Here is a 25,053-nt window from a genome sequence, read left to right on the forward strand (position 1 = left end):
CAGACGGTGAGATGTCACGTGGAAATTTTCTTAACTATAAACCAATGAAAATAAATTAACAATTATATCGTTCATAATATTGTAGTCAACACCAAATAGTTTTACTTATAAAAAATAATTATAAGTAGAATAGTTTAAAAAAAAATAATAATAAAAATATCGAACAAACAAATTAATATCAGAACGAAGAAAAAAATAACAATATTTATTATTTTTGAAAAAGTTTTTGATTTGATTCCACAAAAAAAAAAAAAAATCAACTGCCTAAGGTACAACAATAATAAGCGAGTGAAACTTAATAGAATATTTAAAAAAATGTAGAGTATTTACACTAAACAGTTGGTTTTTTTATACATATTATTTTTGGTGCAATTAGGTAGGCTTATCTTAGTACATTCATTACGGTTCTATGTCCATCATTGAGTCATCGTTATCCAGCAGACTTGTCACATATAAACAATACGATTTTGGCGTATACCTACTAAAAAAATCTTAGCAGGGTGTTTACGCCTATATTATCATGTGGTGATACAACACCAGTAGCATCGGCGGCAATAACGATAATGACTCAATGACAATCATAGAACATTATCAAACCTACTTATCTAATATCTAGTGTATATACGATTTCGTTAAAACTACACGATATTATACAAATAAATATATTTAAAAATTACAAAATTATAGTAGAATAGGTACTCATTTACACTAATAATAATAATAATAATAATAATAATAATAATAAATAAAAGGTTTGGAAACCAAACAGACCGAATCGTTACGTCGAATCAAAGAGTATATTCTAACATAAAAATTATTTGACATTTTATACCTTCAAAACGTAATTTTTCCCGATTTTTTTTTACAGATATTAGTCTCTTATTATCTAGAACTATTAGTTAAACAAAATAAATCGGGTTGATCCGTTTGGTTTCTTAACCCTTCGAATAACACTATAAGTCTTATTTTAACAGGTCTCAAATGGTTCCCAATGGTTTTCGGTTCGAATATTATAATTATTGCATTATATAATATTATAAGGTATTTTTTTATAAATGAAAAACTTTCCCAAGACTAGAGACCGTGATAGACTAGAAAAAATTGTTTACATCGTGGAACTAAGAAATTATTGACACTGTACTTAAAGATGTGACAGTCTTTCTAGTTATTTTAAACTGTTTTAGTTGAAGTTTGTTTTTCACACTAATATTAAATTTAAACAAAATAGTAAGTTGTAATAAAGAAACTATATAATCACAAAAAATATAGGACCACTCAAGTGATACAAATCAAACAATTTTTGGGATGCGTATTTAAGTCTAAAAAATTGCACATTCTTTATATTTATATATATATATAATATAGTATATGATTTTTATAATAATATATTTATATGTATAACTATTTACAAACGGTGTATACAAAACGTTATAAAAAAATTAACTATGTCATCTGTTACTCACGTAGGTTGTGGTAACATTTCGTTGACCTAATCTCTAAAATTCGTTGTTCCACGATTTTTCTTCTTTAACACTGATAGCTTCCTGTTCGTGTTCACCATCTGATTCTTGTTTTAAGGAACTGGCTTCCGATGGTGTAGATCTACCAGACTTGTCTTCGTCGTTGACATCCGACGGTTCTACTCGAATGGTCTCAGACCTTCTTCTTTCAGCGCAGCCATCGGCCGCTTGCATTACGCAAACGCCATTTATAATTACTTCGGATTGCTGCTGTTGTTGCTTCTGTTCAGATTGCAACCAATCCGGGTTTACCCATTGTGGAGCAGCTGGTTTTCTGCGAGAACTTCCGACTACGGGTACGGCCGGGATTTCTTCTCGAGGTTCCGACTCTTCCGACCGGCTATCTTCGTCATCAAAGTCAGTGTCTACTTCATGTTTCACACTCAAATCCAATCCGGACATTTGCTCATCTACAGTGGCCGAAGAAGACGACGTAAACATTGGCATGAAGGAAGACAGATCGGCGCCATGTTGTAAATAAGGGTTTCCTGCATTAAACGGTATTGGAAGGCCACCAAAACCTAGTCGATGGCTCAAGAGAATTTTAAATTGAATTGGGTCAAATCCAGGACCAGTTTGTGATTGTTGTTGCTGTGAATCAGAATGAGGCGATTGTTGCTTGATCCTCATTCTATGGTTGTGGAACCAGTTTGTTATTGTCCTAGTTGCTAAGTTTAATTCCGATGCAAGAAACTCAATTGTACCCACACTTGGGTATTGATCAAGGGCAAACGCTAGTTTCAATGCTTCTTTTTGTTCATCGGAAAACAGAACCTGAAAATCATTTATATATTTATAACGACCATAATATATAATTTCAAAATTATTCACTTAACAACGGTTAGAATAATAACACTTATAATATTTATATGATTCTTACTCGTTGTTTTTTTGCGGCGGATGGAGGACTACTAGTGCCACTGTGATAAAAGTCTGAAGTGTCATTCGAAGATGTATCACTTCCATTGTCTTGTTGGCCAGATCCTCGTCTTCTTTTGTTCAACTCCCTCCGTTCACTTTTAATCGCTTGCAATCTTTCCACATTATGTTGATCAGATAGCCAAAGTTGCATTCGAATGAATGGTTCACGGCCTTTAATGCTCAGCATATGCCATGGCTTAGGCTTTGATAGCAATTCACTAACTGATCCTTGAGAGAGTCCCAGTACAGCTTCACCGAAAATCTTAAAAAACATATACAATAAGTAAGATGTACAATTATTAATTTTATATTTTTAATATTTACTTTTTGTCCAATATTATTAGCGAGGAGTGCTTCTTTGATTTTAGTAGTAATTGTCTGTGTGTCAAGATCTTGCGTTAGAGCAGCCATCTCATAAACTGATGGTACAACTGCTGGTGGGTGACGTGTACCCGTATTTTGGAAAGCTGCAGCCACGTGTTGCAACATAAGATTTTGCGGAATCCCGTTATTTGGTATCGGGCTTGCTTTAAGTTTATTTTCAGTGACTATCATAGATGCAAGTTGACTACCCGTGGATATTAATGACGAAGCAGTAGATGAAGTTGCGTGGTGATGTCCACCTGGAGACTGAAGTTGAATATGATGGTTACTCGGTGATTGCAGTGAAGACGCCATATCAGAGTCTTCTGACATTGTTGTAGACGTGTTGCACATTGAGGTAAGTATATGATGATGTGGTGTTTGACGATCCACATCTCCACTAACTTTTAAGAGATCGAGAGGTGAAGGGGTCATTTTACCACCAAAAGTGTGTGTTGACTTTACTAAATTTTGATTCATAGCTACATATAAAAATAACAATATTAATAAATAGGTAAAAAAAATCTATTTAAATAGTCCTAAATTATAATAATATACTTACGACTTGATCCGCCATAGCCTCCAGTTCGCATAAGCTTCTCTGGTGCAATTTTATATTGAGAAGCAACTAGTTTATGTACAGCTTTATCATCCTCCAAGAACATTTTCATTCGAATAAAAGGTTCTCTTCCTTTTTGAGTCAACATATGCCATGGTTTTGGTCTAGCCAAGAGATCGGACACACTTCCTTGCGAAAGACCCAATACAGATTCTCCAAATAATCTCTGACTGATTGAAAATTGACTAAGTTGCTCTTTGACTTTCCTCACAATTTCTTCAGTATTCAAATTGTTAAATTGGTCAAATTGTTGTTGAGTAATTGGTGGTAATACAGCTTTCAGAGGTCTCTGGGAAGGAGAATGATGATGTGGAGTAGCGGGCTGAGAAATTAAAGCATTTGTAATTGAAGCCATTCTTTGGAGTGGACTGACTGCAGCCGATTGACCGAAATCCTCTGGAGGTAAAATATTATTACCTAATGGTGAGCTGGCTGAGCTTCCTACAGAAGATGTACCACCTAATTTGAACAAAAATAAATATAAATATACCATGTAATATACATTATATAATTTATACATAGGAGACATACTGTATGCACGTAGATAATAATATATAGCTTTATTAAACTACTTTTTTTTGTAATATTATATTTAAATTATTCAAAAAACTCACTTTGTTCAGTTTTAGGTCGTACAAGCGAAAAAGCACTTCCGGCTTGTTTCATTGCTTCTGCTACAGTTTCAGACTCTTTGTCTGAAACCTCAGTCCCATTTACTTTAACAGCAAAATCTTTTCGTTGAACAAACGGGTAAATATCTTTTCTGTCTTTTGGTAAAGACAAGTCTTGAGCCATACCGGTTCCTTGTATGGTATTATTATTGTTATTGTTGTTGTTGTTCGACATTGCTGCAACGGCAGCTTGTTGTTGAAGAGCTAATAATCCTGACAATTGGCTCTGTGGGCAGTTTTGTAACTTTGATAATTCTCGGTGATAAGCATCTAATGCAGTTCGAATATCATCGTGGTTGCCGGTATGATTTCCGAAGAAATGAGGGAATAGCCAACTAAAAATTATTTTGATATTAATAATCACGAAATTATCAATTTAAAAATTTAAATAATAATAAGAATAATGACAACTAAACTCACCCCGCAAATGGCTGTTCACCGCTTCTCATAGAATCTTCCAAACGTTTGCCCATGATTTTAGATAGCTCTTCTTGATACAGTCGGGCCACTTGTTCTTGTGGTATATCTTCTTTGGGTCTTTGTCTGGACGGAGAAGTGCTCCTCTGTACAAAGTTATTAAAATTAATACAAAGTTATATATATAAAAGTAAAATAAAAATTATAATTACAATTAATTGATTTGGTGAAGTGCTTTCATCATTGCTTTGAGTATCGTCTTGCTGTTGATTAGGTTTCATCATTTGACTCGCTTCATTTAATATGTGTACAATTCTTTCATCGGTGACGTCATTTTCAGTTCTTCCCAATACCGTTGGTATGCCAGAGTCTTTACCTGCAATCAATGAGTACAAGGAGTCCTTCTTTGATAAACCCTAATGACCTACACCCAACAAGTTTGCATAAAGGGATACTATTCTTAAACACTAATCCCCTTCTCGACTTTTGTCCACCCCCAACTATTTAGAATTATTCTGAATTAGTTAAACCAATAGTAAAATTGTACGTTTATACATCTTGACAAAGATTTATTCCTTTTTAACATTGATAATTTCCATGGGTTCACGGTGACCCTATTGACCACAATTGTTTAGAGGGGTTCTGGTAAGTTTCGTGGTTTTAATTAGTGCCCCCAGATTACTTCATCTACTACGTAAAACAAGAACTTAATTGATTTCGGACTTTTGACCCCTCGTGTTTGCCTACTTGAATGGTCTTGATTAATGGAATTTCTCGGGGTTAAATTAACTATAATCGCTTCGGAACACCATACCTTTTTTCGGTATCAACGACTTGAGTAGCATAACCGCGTTCTCGTCACATGCCCACGCATGCATTTTCCTATAGCTATCACGTCCCTTTTCGGTCAGCTTGTCCCACGGCTTAGGTTTTGACAGCAATTCACTGACGGTCCCTTGGGAAAGTCCGAGAATATATTTGGCAAACAACCTTTGGCCCACGTTATGGATGGATAGTAGTTCACGTACGCGACGAGCTATATGCAATGTATCCAAGTTTTGGGTAGAATATTTGTCCATATTATACCTAAAAATAACATTTTGATATTTTTAATTATTTTCTAATCATGTAAAAAAATTAATTAATAAAAATACTTAAGTAATTATATTAACTAATTTTAATTATATATAATTTTGTTTACCTAAGCATTTCTTGGAGTCTAGCTTCCATAGGATCACCTTTCGGTATAAGTGATTCACCAAAACGTCCAACCATTGTACAATCACCATCTCCAAATCGATAAGGAGACCTGTGATCAAAAGGCGACTTTATCAAGTCAAAGCCTAAAGCACCAGCAGGTCCTAAAATGTTATTGTTGAGACCAACATTAAGACCACAGAGACCGTTTATGAGGCCTGCAGGGATATTGTTGTTGTTGTTGTTATTGTTGTTCAACTGAGATGGGTTATTGTTATTGTTGTGTGGAGAACTATTGTTAAGTCGTGGTGAACTGTTTGATTCACTTGTTGGTGATTTACATGGTGTTCCGGACCTACTAGCAGATCGCGTAGGTTGAACCATGATAGATGGTGAAGTAGGTGCTGGAGACGTGCTCGGAGGTGGTGTTTTGATTGATTCTAGACCAGGTGACTTTTCCTTGTCTAAAATTAATTTATAAAAAAAATTTAAAGGATTTTTTTTAAATAATCATACACGTATTAACTACAAAAAAATAACAATTCTCGAGGCCTCCTCCCCCTCATTTCAAGAACATGTCTAAACTTTTCCTTACCGGTAGTTTCATGTCGGTTTGGAGAAGTATAGACTTTCTTTTGTTCATATTTATTGCATTCGAGGGATCTTCGCCAGTTGGCCACGATCTCTTCGCCGAGTATCGGGCCAAACTGTTCGACGTTTTGTAGCCCGGGAGGGGGTGGGGCCACCGGAACTGAAAAATCATCTGTAAGACAGACAGACGGCCATTTTAGCGATGCTACTAATGGGATCTATTATAATATTGCAGTGTTTCACTTACTTTGAATTTCAGGCACAGGACTGCAAGACGATCTCTGTTGTTGAGGCGATGTGCTTTGTGTATTTTCAGATTTGTTGTTGTTTGGTGACTTGTTATTACGGTCGTCTGAACATTCAACGGCCTTCAGTACACTAAAATATACATAATAAAAAAAATCAAATAATAGTTTTTTTTATCACCGTTATTCACGTTTATTGTGAAAAACCACTAAGCAAACGAATATTTCATTAGCGTTATGACTCATTTACTATGTAAGCCCCCCGCTGACATTAGAAATAAAGAGGATTCTGTATCGATAACCATCTTTCCGTTCCATATAATTAATATCGATGACATTTTTTCCTATCCTCGCATACCAGATTTTGTTTTAATAAACTAGTTTGTATCCACATGATTTTAAAATATCGGCATTGATGTCAAAAAATATTTTAGTTGTATATTTATATTTATTTTAAAAAAAATACCACAGCATATTTCTTATTAACAAGTGGTATTTATCAGTTGAACATTTTTGAATGCATCTATAATATTAGTGATCTAAAATATCATTAAAAAAAACCACCATTGCCCACGTGCACACATTAATGTGTAGGAAATATTGAGATTGAAGTACAACTGGTACAAGGTATTTATCGTGTTTTCGTTGGCTCAAACAAACGCTGTTTATTATGTAACGTATTAACGTAGGTACCTATATAATATGAAGTATTATAATTTATATTATAGTACATTCTTATAATACAATGTTTCGAAAAACGTATTTTTAGTTTGTTGCATTGAATTGGAACTCACTAAAATTGAATTGGCCTGTTGAACATATTAAATTGCTAGATGCAAAAATAAATAAGAAGACTTATGGACGATTATGAAAAAAATATTCTTGGATCATAAAAAATGGTGTAATTTGGCCGGTATGCCAAAAATTAAACAATTAGTGTAAATTGAAAAAGTGCCAAAAACAGAAAATTAACGTTTTCAACTTTGAGATTCTTGTGTCTTGTAATATTTTATTCAATCGAATTCCTAAAATTTTGTCACTCACCATAGCTGTCGTTTAACTTCTTCGTAGTCTCTCTGAGCGTCCAATCTGGCTTCAAGTCTCATAATGTGTTGTCTTTTGTCATGTAACTCTTCCTCAAGTCTGGCAATCTCTTTTGCTGTATGATCTTGTAGTTTACCGATACTAGATTGCAGTCTGCGTACATCCTCCACCAATTGTGAAATCTAAAAAAAAAAAATATTTAAATATAGAGGGTGGTAGAAATGAGTATAATAATAAACACAATCGATATCCAAGATGGCGTTTATAAGCATAAGGGGTCCTAAAAAATTATTGTTTATACAATTTGCATCAAAAACCCGTTAAGAGCGTCCCGGTTAATTACTGAAAACCGTTGTCGCCACCGATAGCCTATGGCGCATAGACACGAAACAGAACTATTTACCTTGTGTATACATAATAATATATAAAATGTTTATGTATATATGTTTTTTAATTATCATAAAACGTGCGCGAGTGTTCGATATCAAACTACAGTAATTACATTATTATTATTACAACAATTCCTTATTCTCTTTTTATTTTAATATTAACGGCCCGTAACGAGATACACTAAAGGGAGCCGAGTGCGCTCTGTTTTCTGAAAGGTCCCTCCTCCAGTCTGTTCCATAGTGTTAGTCATGAAGGAAAAGTTCCGCGTGCAGACAGACAGACGTTTCCGATTTTCTCTTCAACAATTATAGTCATTATTATGCGCGTCTGTATCCATCAGGATTGATTACACTTTTTTCTCTCGCCCTTTTATTTTACCACGTATACCGAGCTTAAATAATATACGCGATGGGTGTAAAAACAACATACATACGCTTTTTCCATTAAACGTATTGAAAATCCATTTTACGAACGTCCAAACCTGAACACACTGCAGCTACTATACACACTCATTGCAGGTATAACCTACATATAATAATATAAACCGTTCTTGTCGAACAGCATTTATTTGAGCTGAATAAAAAAAAATGTCTACATCTAAGTGTATAATAAATATATACATAAAAAAATTATGATATACTCTCGTCGAATAAATTATACGCACGAAAATTCCCCGACGCTTGTTTGCGGTCGGTATCAACGCCAATAAAGATTGGAATACAAATGTTTGTAATTAGATAGATACACACAAACACTAGTGGGTCGTCGAAGCAGTATTCATCGTTTGCAGGTTTTATGACGTTAACGAATAATAATAATAATAATACTAATAATAATAAAAAAAAAACAGATAAAAGTGTTTGTCCGATTATATATCACCACTGAAGGTAAACACACACACACATACACACACACACACACACACACACATATATATATATATATATAGGATAGGTATATACACACAGAATACATCGTAGCTAGACAATTAAACGTTAGCAAACAACGAAACTTTATAGAGAAGAATCAAACATGGCCGCCGAAAGGATGCATCAAATGAGGCTCATTAGCCGGTATTTCGATGTATAATGTTATTATATTGAGTAATGACCGAAAGGAAAAAATAAAAATAAAACGAGAGAATCGTCGGCATCGATATATATACAACTGCACACGCTGAAGTAGCAACCTAAAATTATTACACTGCTCACATGAATAAACATCACGCGAACGAGTAGTTATGGCGGGGGGTCCACGACGATGGCCTGATGTATATTATATACGATGGCAATAGTAGACAGTAGAAGTAGTAGTAGTAGTATTAGTAGTAGAAGTCGTAACATAACTTTTAACTATAGTAGTAGTAAAGTAGTAGTAACTAGTAATAGTAGTTGTGGAATTATAAACGCAAAGGAAAATCGTATTAAAGCGAAACAGAAGTCGTTGTTCGGGTCAGCCCGTAATTTGTTCCAATTGACTAACTGCAATAAATCTTGGGATGTCAAAAAATCATCGGTTTCCTGTTTCCTGTGCTTTTATAACTATTTGTCTGTTAATATAATAACGTCGATATAATCCGAAAATTGTCTAAACTACAAGGTCACCTTGGTGGGTCTGCCTCACAGAAATATAATATAATAATACGACGAATACATAATGCAATGTATATATATATATATTGTCGGCTGCCAGTGTGATCCGATCGTATAATGTTAGATTGTAAAAACGTACATCGTACAATATATAATATTATTATAATAATATACACGCCATCAAAAATCAGGACGTCGTTTGTATACAGCGTCTCTTCGTTACACAGCGCGGCGGCTGTGGGGTGTACATGCACACTCGCACACGCATAAATCTCGTCAGTGTGTTTGACCACCCTCGAAAGAAACTGATTATTTTGCATATCGATTCGTACGGATATACTCGTATAATATGCGCGCTTACAATTAATTTCGTCTGCACCCCATACGCCGATACAAAACACCCCCAAACCGTTTCGCAAGGGTCGCGTGGGACATTCACAAGACTCTAATTACTTCAGAAAAAAAAATAATAATAAATGTTTGAAGCCAAGCACCGCCGCGACTCCCGCACCCGAATCCGACACGTTTGTTTGCGAGGAGGAACCGGTTATCGGAATCGACATTCGCCATCGTATAATATTATATTGTAATATACCGGTTATCGATCCCATGTGTAACGCAATAACGGTCGTCGTCGATCTATGGGATTATATTATTTTGTACGGATAAAATAATAATAACAACTATAGATGCACTAGGTACAGTATAATATAACGACGATACATAATAATAATAATAATACAATATATTTATTATATTATACATTATCGTAATTGCTGTTACATTGCGCATTTTCGTGATATTTCAGATTTTCTATACACACACAAACGTCGTTATTTTCCATCCATTGTTTTTTCCTCATTAAAATCTATTACGTTTTTAACGCAAACCAACACACTATTGTTACGCGCCTGTGTGTACACTGCAGGCTCGTTTGTTCGAGATCAACCGACCGTGTCCCGTTCGGATACGTATGCACACCGTCCTCCGCGAGCGCGCGCGAGAACAACGTCTGTCAAGGAAAAAGACGCGTGTAATTATTAATTCGGCATGTGTATGTGTGTACGTGCGTGCGTGCGTGCGTGCGTGGGTCTGGCATACTATTTTTCATTGATTTTGGTGAACAACACGTCGTGTTCGAAGAGTAAGATAATATTATGTTGTATACGATAATATGGCCACCGTATTATGTATAGGTTCGTATCGCGCGAGCGCCCATATGGCGAAAAAAAACCCGAATTCGTGAGACCGTCGACGACGGGTTCCGTGTGCGGTGTTCATTAGCACCGGATGAGATCCTTTTTCTCAGGGTCTCTAGAACGCGCACCCCCGCAACCGAGTACTTGCCCGGCGACATATCGTTTTTAACCGCTGCACGTGGTGGTAGTGGTGGTGTTTTGTATACTGTGTATAATAATAATTACGCATGCAAGAGGCCGTTCTCATATAATAATATAATATGCGTATGTATGACGTATGTATATTATGTTTATATGCATAATGCATGCATATGATGTACGTCGCTGAGAAAAATCGATCGACGAGGGGGTGTGAAAATCCGTTCGCATAATGTGTAACGAACGTTCTTGAGAACCACCTCCGGCACACTATGATGCTATAGTCGCCCGGCCAAATGACCACACGATCGTTTAACGGACTTAAAATATATAGGGTAAATAAATGTTGTGCCACTTAAATGATGGGGATGTTGTATGAACAAACTTTTACCATTTTTGTCACACTAAATTTTTAAGACCCTGTATATATATTATATACATAATATTATATTCTTACACTTTTTTTGTCTATTGTCCAACAATATATTATGCCGCGTGCCTGTTTGATATGGTTTTTAATTTTCGGCTCGATTTTGGGATTTTGCCATCAGGATTCTCGCCGCAGTTTTAGCTCTGAATTACTTATTTATTTATTTATTTTTTGTCCACCCCAGCTCTTTTCAATTCGTGTTTTTTACTTTGTTGTTATTTTTACGTGCGCGCGAAACAAAAGAAACATTTATTTATAAATATTATTAATACGACATCGGGCGATTTTAAAAGCTGTCGTTTGAAGTCGGTGCCGAGTGCTAATTTTTAATTTTTCCGAGAACATCAAAGACCGTCAGGTTTCTATGCGTGCAAGAAACCGAAAGTGACAGATGTTATGTAATATCTTTCCATAAAACGGTCATTGTTCATAAAAATGTACCCACAACAAAAAAGTATATAATTTATACGCGGTGAGCACATAAGTACACCATCAGAGAATAAATTATATATACGTATGTTTGATATAGAGGTATTGGTGAATTATAATGTTTGTTCAATGTGTCCTATTACTTCTATATTATAAACTCGTACTTATATATATATTATATATATATATTGTTATATGAGTACATAATATACTGTACACCTTTTAATAATAATTGTTGTCACGCGATACAGAGCAAGAAATATAATTTGAAACGGTGCCGATACCACAAAAATAATTTAGAGGCGCTAAAGGTATTTTATTCTATATACATTTTTGTGTACGATTTCAGAAAAAAGAAACACAATATGGAAACGTATCAAAATCGCTGTCCTGCAGCAGATTGCTTGTGTAATATAACAACGAGTCACGATGTATAGTATGAAAGACGGAAGCGGTTGTGGTGGGATGACAGGCGAAAAGAGCTGGTCCATGTATATTATTGTGCATACGTTATAATATATGCATATATGTATATTATAATAGTACACCGCGGGGGAAATAACGATCGAACGGTGGGGAAGAAAACAAAAGGCGACCATGGTGGAACACGGTTTTATTGATTATATCGACAAGTGCCGATGAAGGGATTCGGAAATCGACTGACGAACGTGTGCACGTATACATGTCGTATGTATATACGCGTCTGACAAGGGCGTCGGTGGTGGTGGTGGCGGCGGTGGCGGTGTCGGAGGCATTAAGATAACGGTCGCCGGAGCCTGCAGGGCGAGTGATTAAGCCTCTCTTCCCCGCGTGGCCTCACGTCCTATCACTACCACGCGGCCGTCGCCCGCCACACACACCCCTACTTCAGGGACAGGCGTATATAAAAGGCGAAGAGCAGTGCGGCGTGGGAGAAGGCAGAGAGCGAAGGAGCGGTAGCGCCCTGACAATTAGACAGATACGGCAAGTTTAAACCCTTTTCTCTCCGTATACATATATTCATCCCTCACGCTGGTTCACATACACAAACATATATACACACACACACACACACACACTCACCGATCATCACACTCTCGCCGCCCGTCGAATATTTCTTCTACCCATCATCCCTATACACGGTCGTATATAAATATATATGTACATAACAGGGCCGATCAATTCGCTCTCATTCAAAATACGCCAAGTAGTTTTAGATATATATCCCTCGCCTTTTCCATCGACAACCCTCCACTACCACCGTCTTTTGCCGTACCTTTCTTCTCTGCTCACCGCCACCGCCATACCTCCCGCGCGTCTCCGCCTCGCAACTCGCAACCACTGTCAATCCTTTGCGTGTGTGTATGTGTGTGTGTGTGTATGTGTATGTGTGTATACAGTGTATGTACGTGTGTGTGCAACAAAAGCACATTCGTGACGAAACGTGGGCAAGGAAATTCGATTTTATTGTGTATTACGTCTTCCGGTTGCGAAACGGGGTGTGTGGACGATGACAACGGTGGAGGTGATAGTGGTGGTGGTGGTGAAGAAAGGGTGCCAGTTTAGAATATTTGTCAATAGCATAGTAAAATTATTATATAATATATAGGTACTGTACGAGTTGTACAGTACCTATACGTACATTGTAACAGTAATAGGTATGTTTTTTTTATGTTTTTATCAACCAAACACTGCTATGCCAATGATTCGTCAAGAATATAAAAATATTATAATACACGCCATTCGATAATATATGTGGTTTTGGCTGTAGTTTATGACCTTTGGAAGCGATTTAATTGTTTTATTTTAGACGCGTATCACAATGGAAACCTTGACAGCAATGACAGGACCCATTGCGAAATAATTATTATAACCAATAATAGTAACACTAATGTAAAAACTGGTTGTAAGGAAAAAACACGTACGTCAATAAATTGTTATAAGTTTACCCATATTATATAATATTCAATATATTATTATAAGTGTATAGTTAATATTGCTTGCGTATAAGAATTATACAGTTTCTAAATAAAAATAAATCAATCTTTTAATCACGAAATGAAAAGTTATTGTTTTTATGTAAATATTACGAATATTATAATGTACAGATAGAAATATACGTCTAAAATGTTTCGACCAAAGTTGTTAAGAAAACTTTGAAACAACTTGAGTAATTCCACACTTAATAATCTCTCAAATTCTTATAGTAATCGTATATTGTATATTGAGTGCTTATGAACGATTTTCATTTGTCAGTGATTAATTATTTTCAAGACAACGTGTTCGAACAAGAACCGTATGTACGTCTATCAATACGTAGAGTACAAGTATGACCGTATAGGTAAGTACTTATTACTCACGTCCTAGTCTACCGTAAAACGCAATAAAAGTTTCACCGAGAGTGTAAAAACTAACGTACGATAAATATGTACTACAACACACTTAGTAGTTTTGTCGTTGCGTTGGTACAAATAATAATATCGTACTGCACAAAGACGATTGGATTTCGTCAGTTTGTAACACACTGTATATTGTTTTTCTACACACACACACACACACACACACACACACTTATATCCTAACAGAGGGTCGTTGTATCCGACGTATATGTGCGTGTGCAAAACGAGGGGGTGGATTTCGGTAAAAAGACATTATTCAAATTTACTGCGGCGAGCATTACACACGCGCGTGCACGGTGACGTTCGGCGGAGGAGCGAATTTCGAACTCTGTATTAGGTGACCGTCAAAACCTTAAGCGAATAATATATTATTGTATAGCTTACCCACGACGAAATAATAGTATAATATATAGCGTATAGGTAAAACGGACGATAACCAGTTTAACCAGTTCCCTCACATAATATAATAGTTCGATTTTTTTTCGTTCTTTATTATTATTATATTTTAATTTTTTATTGTACGTCCATCACACACGGCGACGTACCTATAATATATAATGTATCATCTGCGCGTCTATAGTCTATATGATGTATTTCATATATATAATATATACAGTCAATGAATTGATTGCCTTTACGCGCTGACCGAGTGTGACGAGTGCGCGCGAGTTTTCTGGGCACATCCGGTTTTTTCTCACATGCACCATGTTTCGTAATATTCACGGTGTGGTGATTAATATTTATCCGATGTTTATTTTATTATATTAGATATATTATGTAATACGCGTGTATGGACGTGTAAATATATGCGATATCACTGCAATGTATACAACAATATAATCGTACGTGCGTATATACCTGCATAAATATTAGTATGTATATTGTATAAATAATTATAATATATGACCGCATAACCACCGAATCTATGTGGAGCGAAATCTCGAGTAGAGTATAAATCTTCAGTGAGAACAGATTAGAAGACCGGTGCGGCGACCAGAAGATATACACCTATATTTATTATATCACTCGCATGTATATGTACACTCTATGTAATAGTTATATTACACAGATATCTGTATAATATTGATATAGAGTCTTAAGACAAAATACGAATACATCGTACGAATTGTAAATAAAATGATTTTATTAGCCGAGTGTATGCATACAGCTAACGTGATATAAATTTAAAGATCCGTGTAAGTATTATCGTATTTATATTCAAGTTATACACATGTATATGTTTAAATAGAGTCGGGATAATTTATAGTAAATCCATCGTGTACTTAATGTTTTTATCTCATTGCGTATTATACATTTACTTATATAAAAATATTACACGGACGTTTACGTACATAAAACAATATATATATATATATATATAGGTATGGCACAATGTGCGGTGCATGGTCTGAACATTCAGCAAAATATATTATCGATGGGATCACGCGGTCGGTACTTGGCGCACAATACACCTAATTATTGCAGTAAACACGGGTGTTTTAATGGTATATACTATATACGCATATATTATATCGTTTTACGCATATTATATACACAAAGGAGAAAAGAGTTCTTCACCGAAATACACGCTCACTGAAAGTTTTCGAGGCCAACAATCGCGGGGTACGAACTTCTTTATAGATAGTCGTTGAAATGTATATATATATAACTTCCGACACGGCGCGAAGCATCTACACGTTTCTTTATTTATACGTAAAACATGAAACTTTTTCTTTTATTTTGATATAACTATTGTTATTATTCTCATTACATTTAATATGTATTTTTTTTACCATTGATATTTATTATTTTTACAATCGGAAACTACGCAAGTACGCGTAATTTTATAATTTTACATCGAGTATTATTTAGGCGAAATAGTGATACACGGCAGTAATATCGTTATTCGGTAATCTGAGTCTAATATTATCATACGAAATAAAGTGTTATATTTCACTCGGTTGTCTAACGTCACTCTTGACGAATTATCGGTCACCGTCTTCAGACTAAAACGTAAAAAAAATCTACTGGACTATAATTATACATATATTATAACACTCGTACGCGGAGGACAGCGTATTGGAATTAGTGGTAGATATCGGTTTCCGCGCATATTATACATTGTGCATCGGCAAAGGTGATACGACGGAAGAGAGTGGTACACATATACATATATAAATGACCGAGTTTACAATCGTTACGAGGGTGAGGTTTTGACGGACTTCGTATCTCGGGGGATCGAACGGATGAACGTTGGCGGCGAATGAGGCGAAAAGAGTGAGTATGGGAGGGAGAGCACGCGGGCAGTGCGTATATATGTGCGCGAGCGGAGACGACGACGACGGACGGTGGAGGCTCTAGGATGTGAGGGTGTAGGGGGTGAATATGAAATATGAAATTTCGTAATTAGAAGCCCCGTCTATATATCGTATCACGTATATATATGGAGCGCGCGAGACACCGACACAGAGCAGAAGAGGGTGGGAAATGGTCGCGGGGTATGATCGGGTGAGGGTGGAAGAGCTGATCAATAATTCAATCCCGTTTTAAAGTGCGGGCCACGTGTGTGTGTGTGTGTGTGGGAATGAGATGCCGAACCCCGGAGATATATCTTCAAATCAAGATGGCCGCGTCAATCGTCTATTGTTTTAATAGTTGCCCGTAGGTGGGAGTTACCCCTTTCGCATGTGAGAGTGGGGACGAGAAACGCGGGTAGTTGGCGTGTGAGTGTGTGTATGTGCGCCCGAACACTGGGTACAGCGGACGAGAGGATGCGAAGTTCCGAACTCATATAATATATATTTATATATATACAGATATAATACGCCGTTATACCACGTTATGTGCCCATCTATCAACCCTCATTTTCTACCCTTCGGCGACCACTCGTCATATGTGCGTTTATACATGTTTGCGATCGCGAGCCTGTGTGTATGCATTGTAGAGTGAACGTCGGCGAAGAAAATCATCGATGGAGAGAGAGGCAGAGAGACCAAAAGTATAGATGCGGACGGATTTGCTTATAAACGGAGAAGGCGACTGCGGGGATCGTGTATAGTCGTTTTGTTGTGTGTGTACTGGGCTATTAAATTAATAAATTATACGAGTATATATATTGTGTGTGTATATCTTTGTGTGCGCCTATACATTTGTGTGTAGATTATTTGGCCGGCGATGATGGTATTTGATACAATACTGCAGCGGAAAAAATTAATTATATTATACAACGTTGAACGTATAATAATATGTACGATTTTTTCTAAGAGTTTAACTTTTATATCATGTAATTATGCGATTAAAACGTCTATACATTGATTCCAATTAGATGAATCGGGTTTGTGTAATGCACGTTTCTTATATATACCTATATATTTTGTCGTACATTTATACATAGGTACTTTGAAAGAATAACGCATGAATAATACTTATGATGTAAAAGGGATAGCGACGCTGTTCAAACGCTTATAAATTTACCATCAACTGGTGTTAAATCACCATATTGTAATTAATTTAACATCAGTTGATGGCCTTAACTTTAGTAGTTACATTAAACCTGATTAACGAAAGCTAATCGTGTTGTGTCAAACAGCTGGAAGTTCCTTTCAAAGTTTCAAAATTATACTCTTATATATCATAATAATATAGTACTTATATTTGGCATATCTAAAAAAAAAATGACATTTTTGTTCAAATAAATTAAATGCTGTGTTAGTAGTTCGGAATAGATGATGACTAGAGACGCAGATAATTTTTTTTATTTCGTTGCGAGTTGTAAGAATAATTCGTAATTATTTTTTTTAATAGTACTTATAAACAGGTATATTATATATACAGTGGGTAATGTGTATCTTTAATAATTAGAAACATTGTCGGTTTACTGAATATATTTAAATAGAATATTGTACATAGGAAAACAGCGAAGTAGAGGAGTGGGTTGCGGGTGGCTGCAGTGCGGCATGCGGCATGGACGGTGACAACAACGCGAGACGATAGCAACACCCGCACCTGTAGAGGATGGTGCGGTGGTGGGGAAGTCGTTTAACTAATTTGGCCGCACACGAAAAACCCTTTGAGCGTTTAAACACTTAAAAAACAAACGCACAACATTTAAATATTGACTGAAAAGGCTCCGCTCGGCGTCCTGTTTTCACTCTTCGATTCGCAAACAATTGTGTATAATAAATAATAATATAATGCTGCATAACGCTGAATTTTAGTCGATATTATACATAGCTTTAATGTGTCTTTACAATAATTTAATGTTGCCAATCAATAAACAACGTTAAAAATAATAATACAGCCATTGAGTGGAACGTGCACTCAGACGTATTGTTATAGATATATATCGATCGCGACTGAAAACAATAATCGTCAAAGGCCACGTAATTATGGTATTATATATTTATATTATTGAATATTCCAACACCCTGTCTATGTCATATATATATATATATAATATATGATTATATCTAAGAGATATGAGTGATATGAATAAGCGTGCTATCTGTTGTTAGATATTATATAATATTATATATGATATTCGTATATATATAAGTTATATAGCTATGATTCGGCTAAGTGTATTATTATGCGGATGATATCATTAATATATCACATAATAATAATATGTACATACTATTTTCAACCGATGAAAAGACTGAAGAATGCACTCACGTAATAAAACGATCAGTTGGTATGTACCTATATATATATATAGTATATACATGTAAAATATACCTACGTATATATTATATATATACACACACACTATTAAAACACTAAATTGCGCGCGTTGTGTCTGCGGCCATTAATAGCGCACAAGAGCCTCCAGCGTAGGTGGTGGGTGAGTGGGGGATATATACTTTGCCCCGCGCTCGCTATGTCTACGAATTCGGTCCTTCGCATTTCCGTGACCTCATCACCGCCGCCGCCACCACGCGTTTATTATACATATTATACGCGCGTGTGTAAATATATATATATATATATAGTCTTTTTACTATACTTATTTATTATATACCTCTATACACACATATATATATATATATACACGTTCCACGATCGTATATTATAATATAGTTTGCAATGTGTGCATGTCGTGCCGGTCGAGCGGGTTCGATTTTTAAGGGCCTCGCCCGATCATATCAGACCCTGGCGGCGGCGGCAACGACGACGATATAATATATACACACAATAATAATATATAACACAATATTGTATATACACGTTGAAAATGCAGATGTAATAAAATCAATCCCAAAGTTCTCGGTATATTACACCCACACAAGACTTATTATGCGTCCGACGTAATAGCGTGATTGGACGTGAAACGGAAGGAAATTGCGTGATAGAAGTGGAAAATGTATACCATTACCTTTTTCCCCGTTCGTATGCACACACACAAACTCTTGTTCCTACATAACAATATCATACTATAACTATATACCCCTCCTGCAAGACCACCGAGCACCTTGTTTCCGATTCGATGGCGCCATTGGTCTATATATTTATTATATAAGACACACATAAGTGTATACGCACAAACACACACTCGCGTTTGAAATTCCGTCGTCATGTGTAGAGTATAGACAGACGCTCGTTGTATTTTGTTTCGTGGAAATAATGTTTTATTTATCGCACATTTATAATATTAAATATGGAGATGTATATAGGACTCAAGAATAATATATTATAATAATAATAACAACGACGGAACGGCTGCTGCTACGGAATTTCCGGGAGTTACCTTTATTCGTTAAAAAATAATAATAATATAATAAAGAGAATTATAAATAATAATAATAAAAATGGAGGTGTTTGAAAGGTGATAAAATACGAGATTATAATATGTAAGACACATCATCCGGTACGGCGGTGGCAGGCAAATATTTGAATAAGAAGTGTTTGAATATTATTATTATTATTAAAAAAAAAAAAAAAACGGCACGAAGAGAGCAAATGCCGGAAGTCGTCTATTGTATATGTTATTATCATATATATATATTTTTTTATTGAGCGCAATAAACGCTCGCACGTAATTCAGAGTAATAAACCGTCATCGTATATGTACCTAATATATATATTTATTATTATGACACTGCGTAGGCATATTTAATATAAATAGATAAATTATTATCGTGAAAAATGAAACAAGCCGTTTACTAATATAGTAATATTGTATTATTGTGTATTTTTCGCTCAAAAATGTTTACCTCTTTTTCTTTGGCCGAAAGTTCAAGTTCGGCAGGTGTCTTATTTTGATCCTCGGTGGATTCGACGTGATTGCTCAGAGGCGTGGCCATGGTCATGACGTTCGTGTCTTGTGCTTTATTGTTGGTCAACTGTTCCTTTAGGGTAGTCACTTCTTTTTCCGCCAAAGTAGCTCTCTGAAAAAGTCAAAAGATAATAGTAAAAAAAAATTGTAAGCAATAACGCGTATAATATATTTTATATTATTAAGTACAACATATAGTATTATATTATAAGTACATAAATCATTATTCAAATTTCATTCTTCAGCTATGCAGCAATAGAAGTCCAAAGAAAATCACTGGTATCCGGTCTTTATATATAATATACGTATACGTATGGATGGTATAAATACATGTCGACCGTATACTATTGTAATAACGGCCACTCAGAATAATAATAATATATAGTAATATAATCTGTCTGCATTGTGATATATATATATATATGCCTAATATAATACAAAACACAGCGTGGTTCTAAGTATTGAACGTGATTGAAAATAATGGTCTACGCGACGATAATGGTTCGCGGGTCAATTTGCTAGACGACTTCCTCGTCGTTTATTACATTTTATTATATCCACTTATGCCGCGGAATCGATCGAATCCGGTTGCGCACATATTATACCTACATACCGTATGATTAAAATAAAACAATTTTAATAAGACAATATTTATGCCATTTCCTGCCATTATTACACATAATAATATACAGCATGCATATACGAATTATAATACCTATATAATATATAATAATAATATCGACTGAAGCTGTTCTATGTATAACAATATTGTTTGAATGTCACCTGCGGAATAGGTTATGATGTTATATCATTGCCTATTTTTTTCTGAAAAAGCTGTATAGCGATCATTTAGGACTTTTAAGCGGGATTCGTCAAGCCCATTTCTCATGAAATCTCTTAAATTAAATTCGTATACCTATTACTGTGTAGTTGCATTTATAATAATGATGTTTTTTATGATATAATTGTATAATAATAACTGACTTTTGTTATTTTATCACAATTGCTTTGATTATAATCTTGAAAATTAAGTTATAAATGTTTTCTATTTTGAGCGGTATAAAATAATAGAATATAGCTACTTTTAAAAACATGCGATTGATGATAACGCGGACTATGTAGCAACTGGCAATATAAACTTATAACAGTCCTAGACCATAATAATAAATAAATTAGTACCTACATATATATTACCTGCCATATAGGTAGTACGTTAAAATATAGACGTTCATCCCACTGAATTTTTAAAAATATTTTATCCCATAATATAAAAGATTATATGAGTATATGATATGATACTAATAGATACATTATTAAAGTTTAATAATAATAATGGTAATATGTTATAATATATATATTACACAATAAATAGTAACGCTAAAATTATATGGTACCTATACGCGTTGCAAAGGCGTGATGAGTGACATTTTTATCATATCATAGTAAAAAGTAAAATATTTATTTTATCAGTTCTATCATATTAAATATAATATAACCGAAACGAACTATAACTATATATACTCAATACTGCATCCTACGATTTATATAGCCTACAATTATATATAATATTTAAAAATAATATAACATGACAGACATCTCATCACCCTCCATCTTTTTCTTTTAGAAAAAGCTCCGGGCAATTGCCCATGTTTAGACTTGCAGACTTATGTTTACCGCGCCGCTGACGGGCGGCATTACCTACAGCACGTATATATAATTATTACCAGTCGGTGGCGTTTACCTAGGTATATATTATTATTATGAAATCAAACATAATTTACCTGCAGCGGTGTTCACTGAAATATTTTATTATACGTATACTATATAACAATAAAATATATCACGTGCTGCAGCGGGTATATATTATACGAGTATTAACTGCGTTTGGAAAATGGCTACGAAAATATCGACTCCACCTATACCCCCGCCGCCGGGGTAATAATATATCAATCGAGCGTGTATATATTTATAATACACATCATCGCATGTACGTGGCGGTGCGCGGAGGGACGTCCGAATAACGCGTACACAATAGTGGGTATATTACATTATATATATACACATATAAAAACGACGGACAACGGCGCACGGCGAAAAGAAAATATCGAACAATATATAAATAAAAATAACAATAAATCGACCTTCTGTTTATGTGTATATATATATATAAAAAGAGCCCGGTGGGAGGTGTCTTAAAGTAGGTGGAACTATTGGACCGTATCACGCGCCATTGGACCGGCCCCGTCGATAGATCGTCGTGTGTGTGTATGTGTGTGTGTGTGTGTGTGTGTGTGTGAGGCGGCGGCGTTTTATTTCTTTTATTTTTTTTTTTATTTTATTCTCTTCTCGTTCTTTTCTGCTCGCCACTATATATAATATACACGGCAACGCCACCGCCGACGCCGTTTGTTTGCGTAGAGTCGCGTCTCGTACATAAACACGATAATATAGTACATAATATTATATATTATTAAAATATTATTATTATTATTATTATTATTATACGACGACTGCTGTTGCTGTCGCACGCACGAACGTTTGTGCATAAAAACCCGTATGATGTGACGTATATAATATACCATATATACTATGTGTAGGTAGACATATAGGTATACACACTGTATAAATACGCGTCGGGTTCGGTTTCCATTCCGTATTTCTCTATCCCGTCGTCTTTGTTGTCGGGTTTTATATTGTTTTTTTCTTTTTTTTCATTTTTCGTTTTTCGTTTTCCGTTTCTCTTTTCCAACAGTCGCCCGCAGTCACGCCCACCACCTCCGCCGCCTGCATCACCGGCCGCGATCGTGAACTATAATGTAATAATAATAATACCTATCCATACATATTAGTTATTACATAGGTACCTATATACATTTGTATATATAAGCCTTGGCGGTGGACTTTATAATATATACACATATCATACACTGCAGTGCCCATACCAATACGTTATAATATATAGTATAATATGCATGTATATATATATAATATTATATCATTTATAGAGAGAGAGAGAGAGATATCTTAATCGGTATTCGGTGTATGATAATATATATATATATATATAATAATATGTAATAGTACGATGTGTGCGCCGTGATATTTGGACGTCTAGAAATTGTATACCCGCCCTCTCCTTAACACCGCCGGCCGTGCATCACCCGGCGGCGGCGTCCTCGCAATAATAATAATATGCTCGCGACCGCTCCTCGACAGCGGACAACGCCGCCGAATAATATTATATTATTATTATCATCATCATCATCATCATCGTCGTCGTCATTATTATTATTAAGTTCTCATCGATTCGACAACGACGGATGTCTGTCTTGAACGATTCCGTCAGTCCGTCTATTGTCCGTACATAATTATTACGTTATATATATATAATAATTTCCTACTATCTACTGAAGTCGAGTTTAGTTTTTTCGTATACCTATACATAATAACAATTATTATTATTATTATTATTTTTTTATATCTAGATAATATTATACCTTATTAATATTTTTGAATATATTTATACTCCGACATTTTTCTTTTTAATTAGATTTCTTTAAAAATGTACTGTTGATTGTTTTGATAATTATTTGTACGAAGTTACAAGTTATTATTAATAATTATAACGTACCGGATCTATCCATCGGCATCGCAACATAAAAAACATTTTCTGAATTCCCCGCATTGTTCCCGTTCGCGCATTTATTAAAAATAATAATGCACTGTTAATGTTAACTAACTATTCGTGCATACAATATATTATACGCATGTTCGTTTTGACAAATTAGGCGTAACTACACTTAAGACAAAAAGAACGGAAAAATTTATTCGTATTCGGTTTATTATTTAATATATAACCTATACGCGTATAATATACCAACACCACGAGTACCTATAATATAGCTGCGGGGTCGTAATATGCTAATAAGAGTGCTTCCGGCCCTCGATAATTTTTACAGCGGCTGTTTTACAAGATAACAACATTGAATAATATACACACAATGCAAATAGGTAATTTATAAAATATTATTTCTAAAAAAAATATGTACCTACATTGTACGTATTGATAAACCCTTTATAAATATAGGTACAGTATATAAATAATATTAAAAAAAAAAAAAATTATATGCAAAAAAAGTATTATATTCATATATACCTACGTCCTACACTATACTTGTTTTCGATAAGTTAATCTATCGTATGTTTAACAACTAACAAGCACGTTAATATGAATGCTATATAAATGCTGTATCAAAGTTTACAAGAATTTAGGTACTTCTCGACAATAGCTAAACAACTTCCCCCAATCGCGCGGAATTCGTTCAAACATATTAGCTCCATTACCAGTCATTAGGGTGCGCGTGATAAAAATCGTGGTTTATCCCCTTTCGAAGTGCGTATAATATGTAGAAAAAATAAACCGTATATAACCTGTGTTTTCACGCCAAAACCAAAAGTATACATATAGCTACACAATATACATACCACAGAGAGGAGGGTGGTTTTTTTCGCTACATACAAGACAAACACCCTTCAAAAAAATATCTCTACACAATAAATAAAAAAGTCAACCCACTATTTTTCATTTCCATATCTATACTTAATATTCATTAACGTTGTAAAAAACAACAAAAA

General features: G+C 35.0%; 1 protein-coding gene across 3 annotated transcripts in view; it reads right to left on the reverse strand.

Annotated features, from left to right (window-relative positions):
• Positions 1-172: 172 nt before the first annotated feature.
• The window catches only part of LOC132918179 (homeobox protein cut), a 34,885-nt gene continuing 10,004 nt past the window's right edge, over positions 173-25,053 (reverse strand). Inside the window, exons 3-15 of one of the 3 annotated variants that reach the window (XM_060979300.1) lie at positions 20,357-20,530; positions 7,589-7,770; positions 6,547-6,677; positions 6,304-6,471; positions 5,713-6,172; positions 5,326-5,597; positions 4,724-4,887; positions 4,515-4,657; positions 4,038-4,429; positions 3,367-3,882; positions 2,766-3,286; positions 2,401-2,703; positions 173-2,294 (exon numbers count right to left, since the gene is read on the reverse strand). In XM_060979300.1, coding sequence (XP_060835283.1) covers positions 1,497-2,294; positions 2,401-2,703; positions 2,766-3,286; positions 3,367-3,882; positions 4,038-4,429; positions 4,515-4,657; positions 4,724-4,887; positions 5,326-5,597; positions 5,713-6,172; positions 6,304-6,471; positions 6,547-6,677; positions 7,589-7,770; positions 20,357-20,530 — 4,224 coding nt within the window. In that variant the 3' untranslated portion in view covers positions 173-1,496. The remainder of the gene's footprint in view (positions 2,295-2,400; positions 2,704-2,765; positions 3,287-3,366; positions 3,883-4,037; positions 4,430-4,514; positions 4,658-4,723; positions 4,888-5,325; positions 5,598-5,712; positions 6,173-6,303; positions 6,472-6,546; positions 6,678-7,588; positions 7,771-20,356; positions 20,531-25,053) is intronic. The other 2 variants (XM_060979301.1, XM_060979302.1) reach the window with 2 other exon arrangements.

The sequence above is a fragment of the Rhopalosiphum padi genome, chromosome 1, assembly GCF_020882245.1.
Source record: "Rhopalosiphum padi isolate XX-2018 chromosome 1, ASM2088224v1, whole genome shotgun sequence".
Taxonomy (NCBI): domain Eukaryota; kingdom Metazoa; phylum Arthropoda; class Insecta; order Hemiptera; family Aphididae; genus Rhopalosiphum; species Rhopalosiphum padi.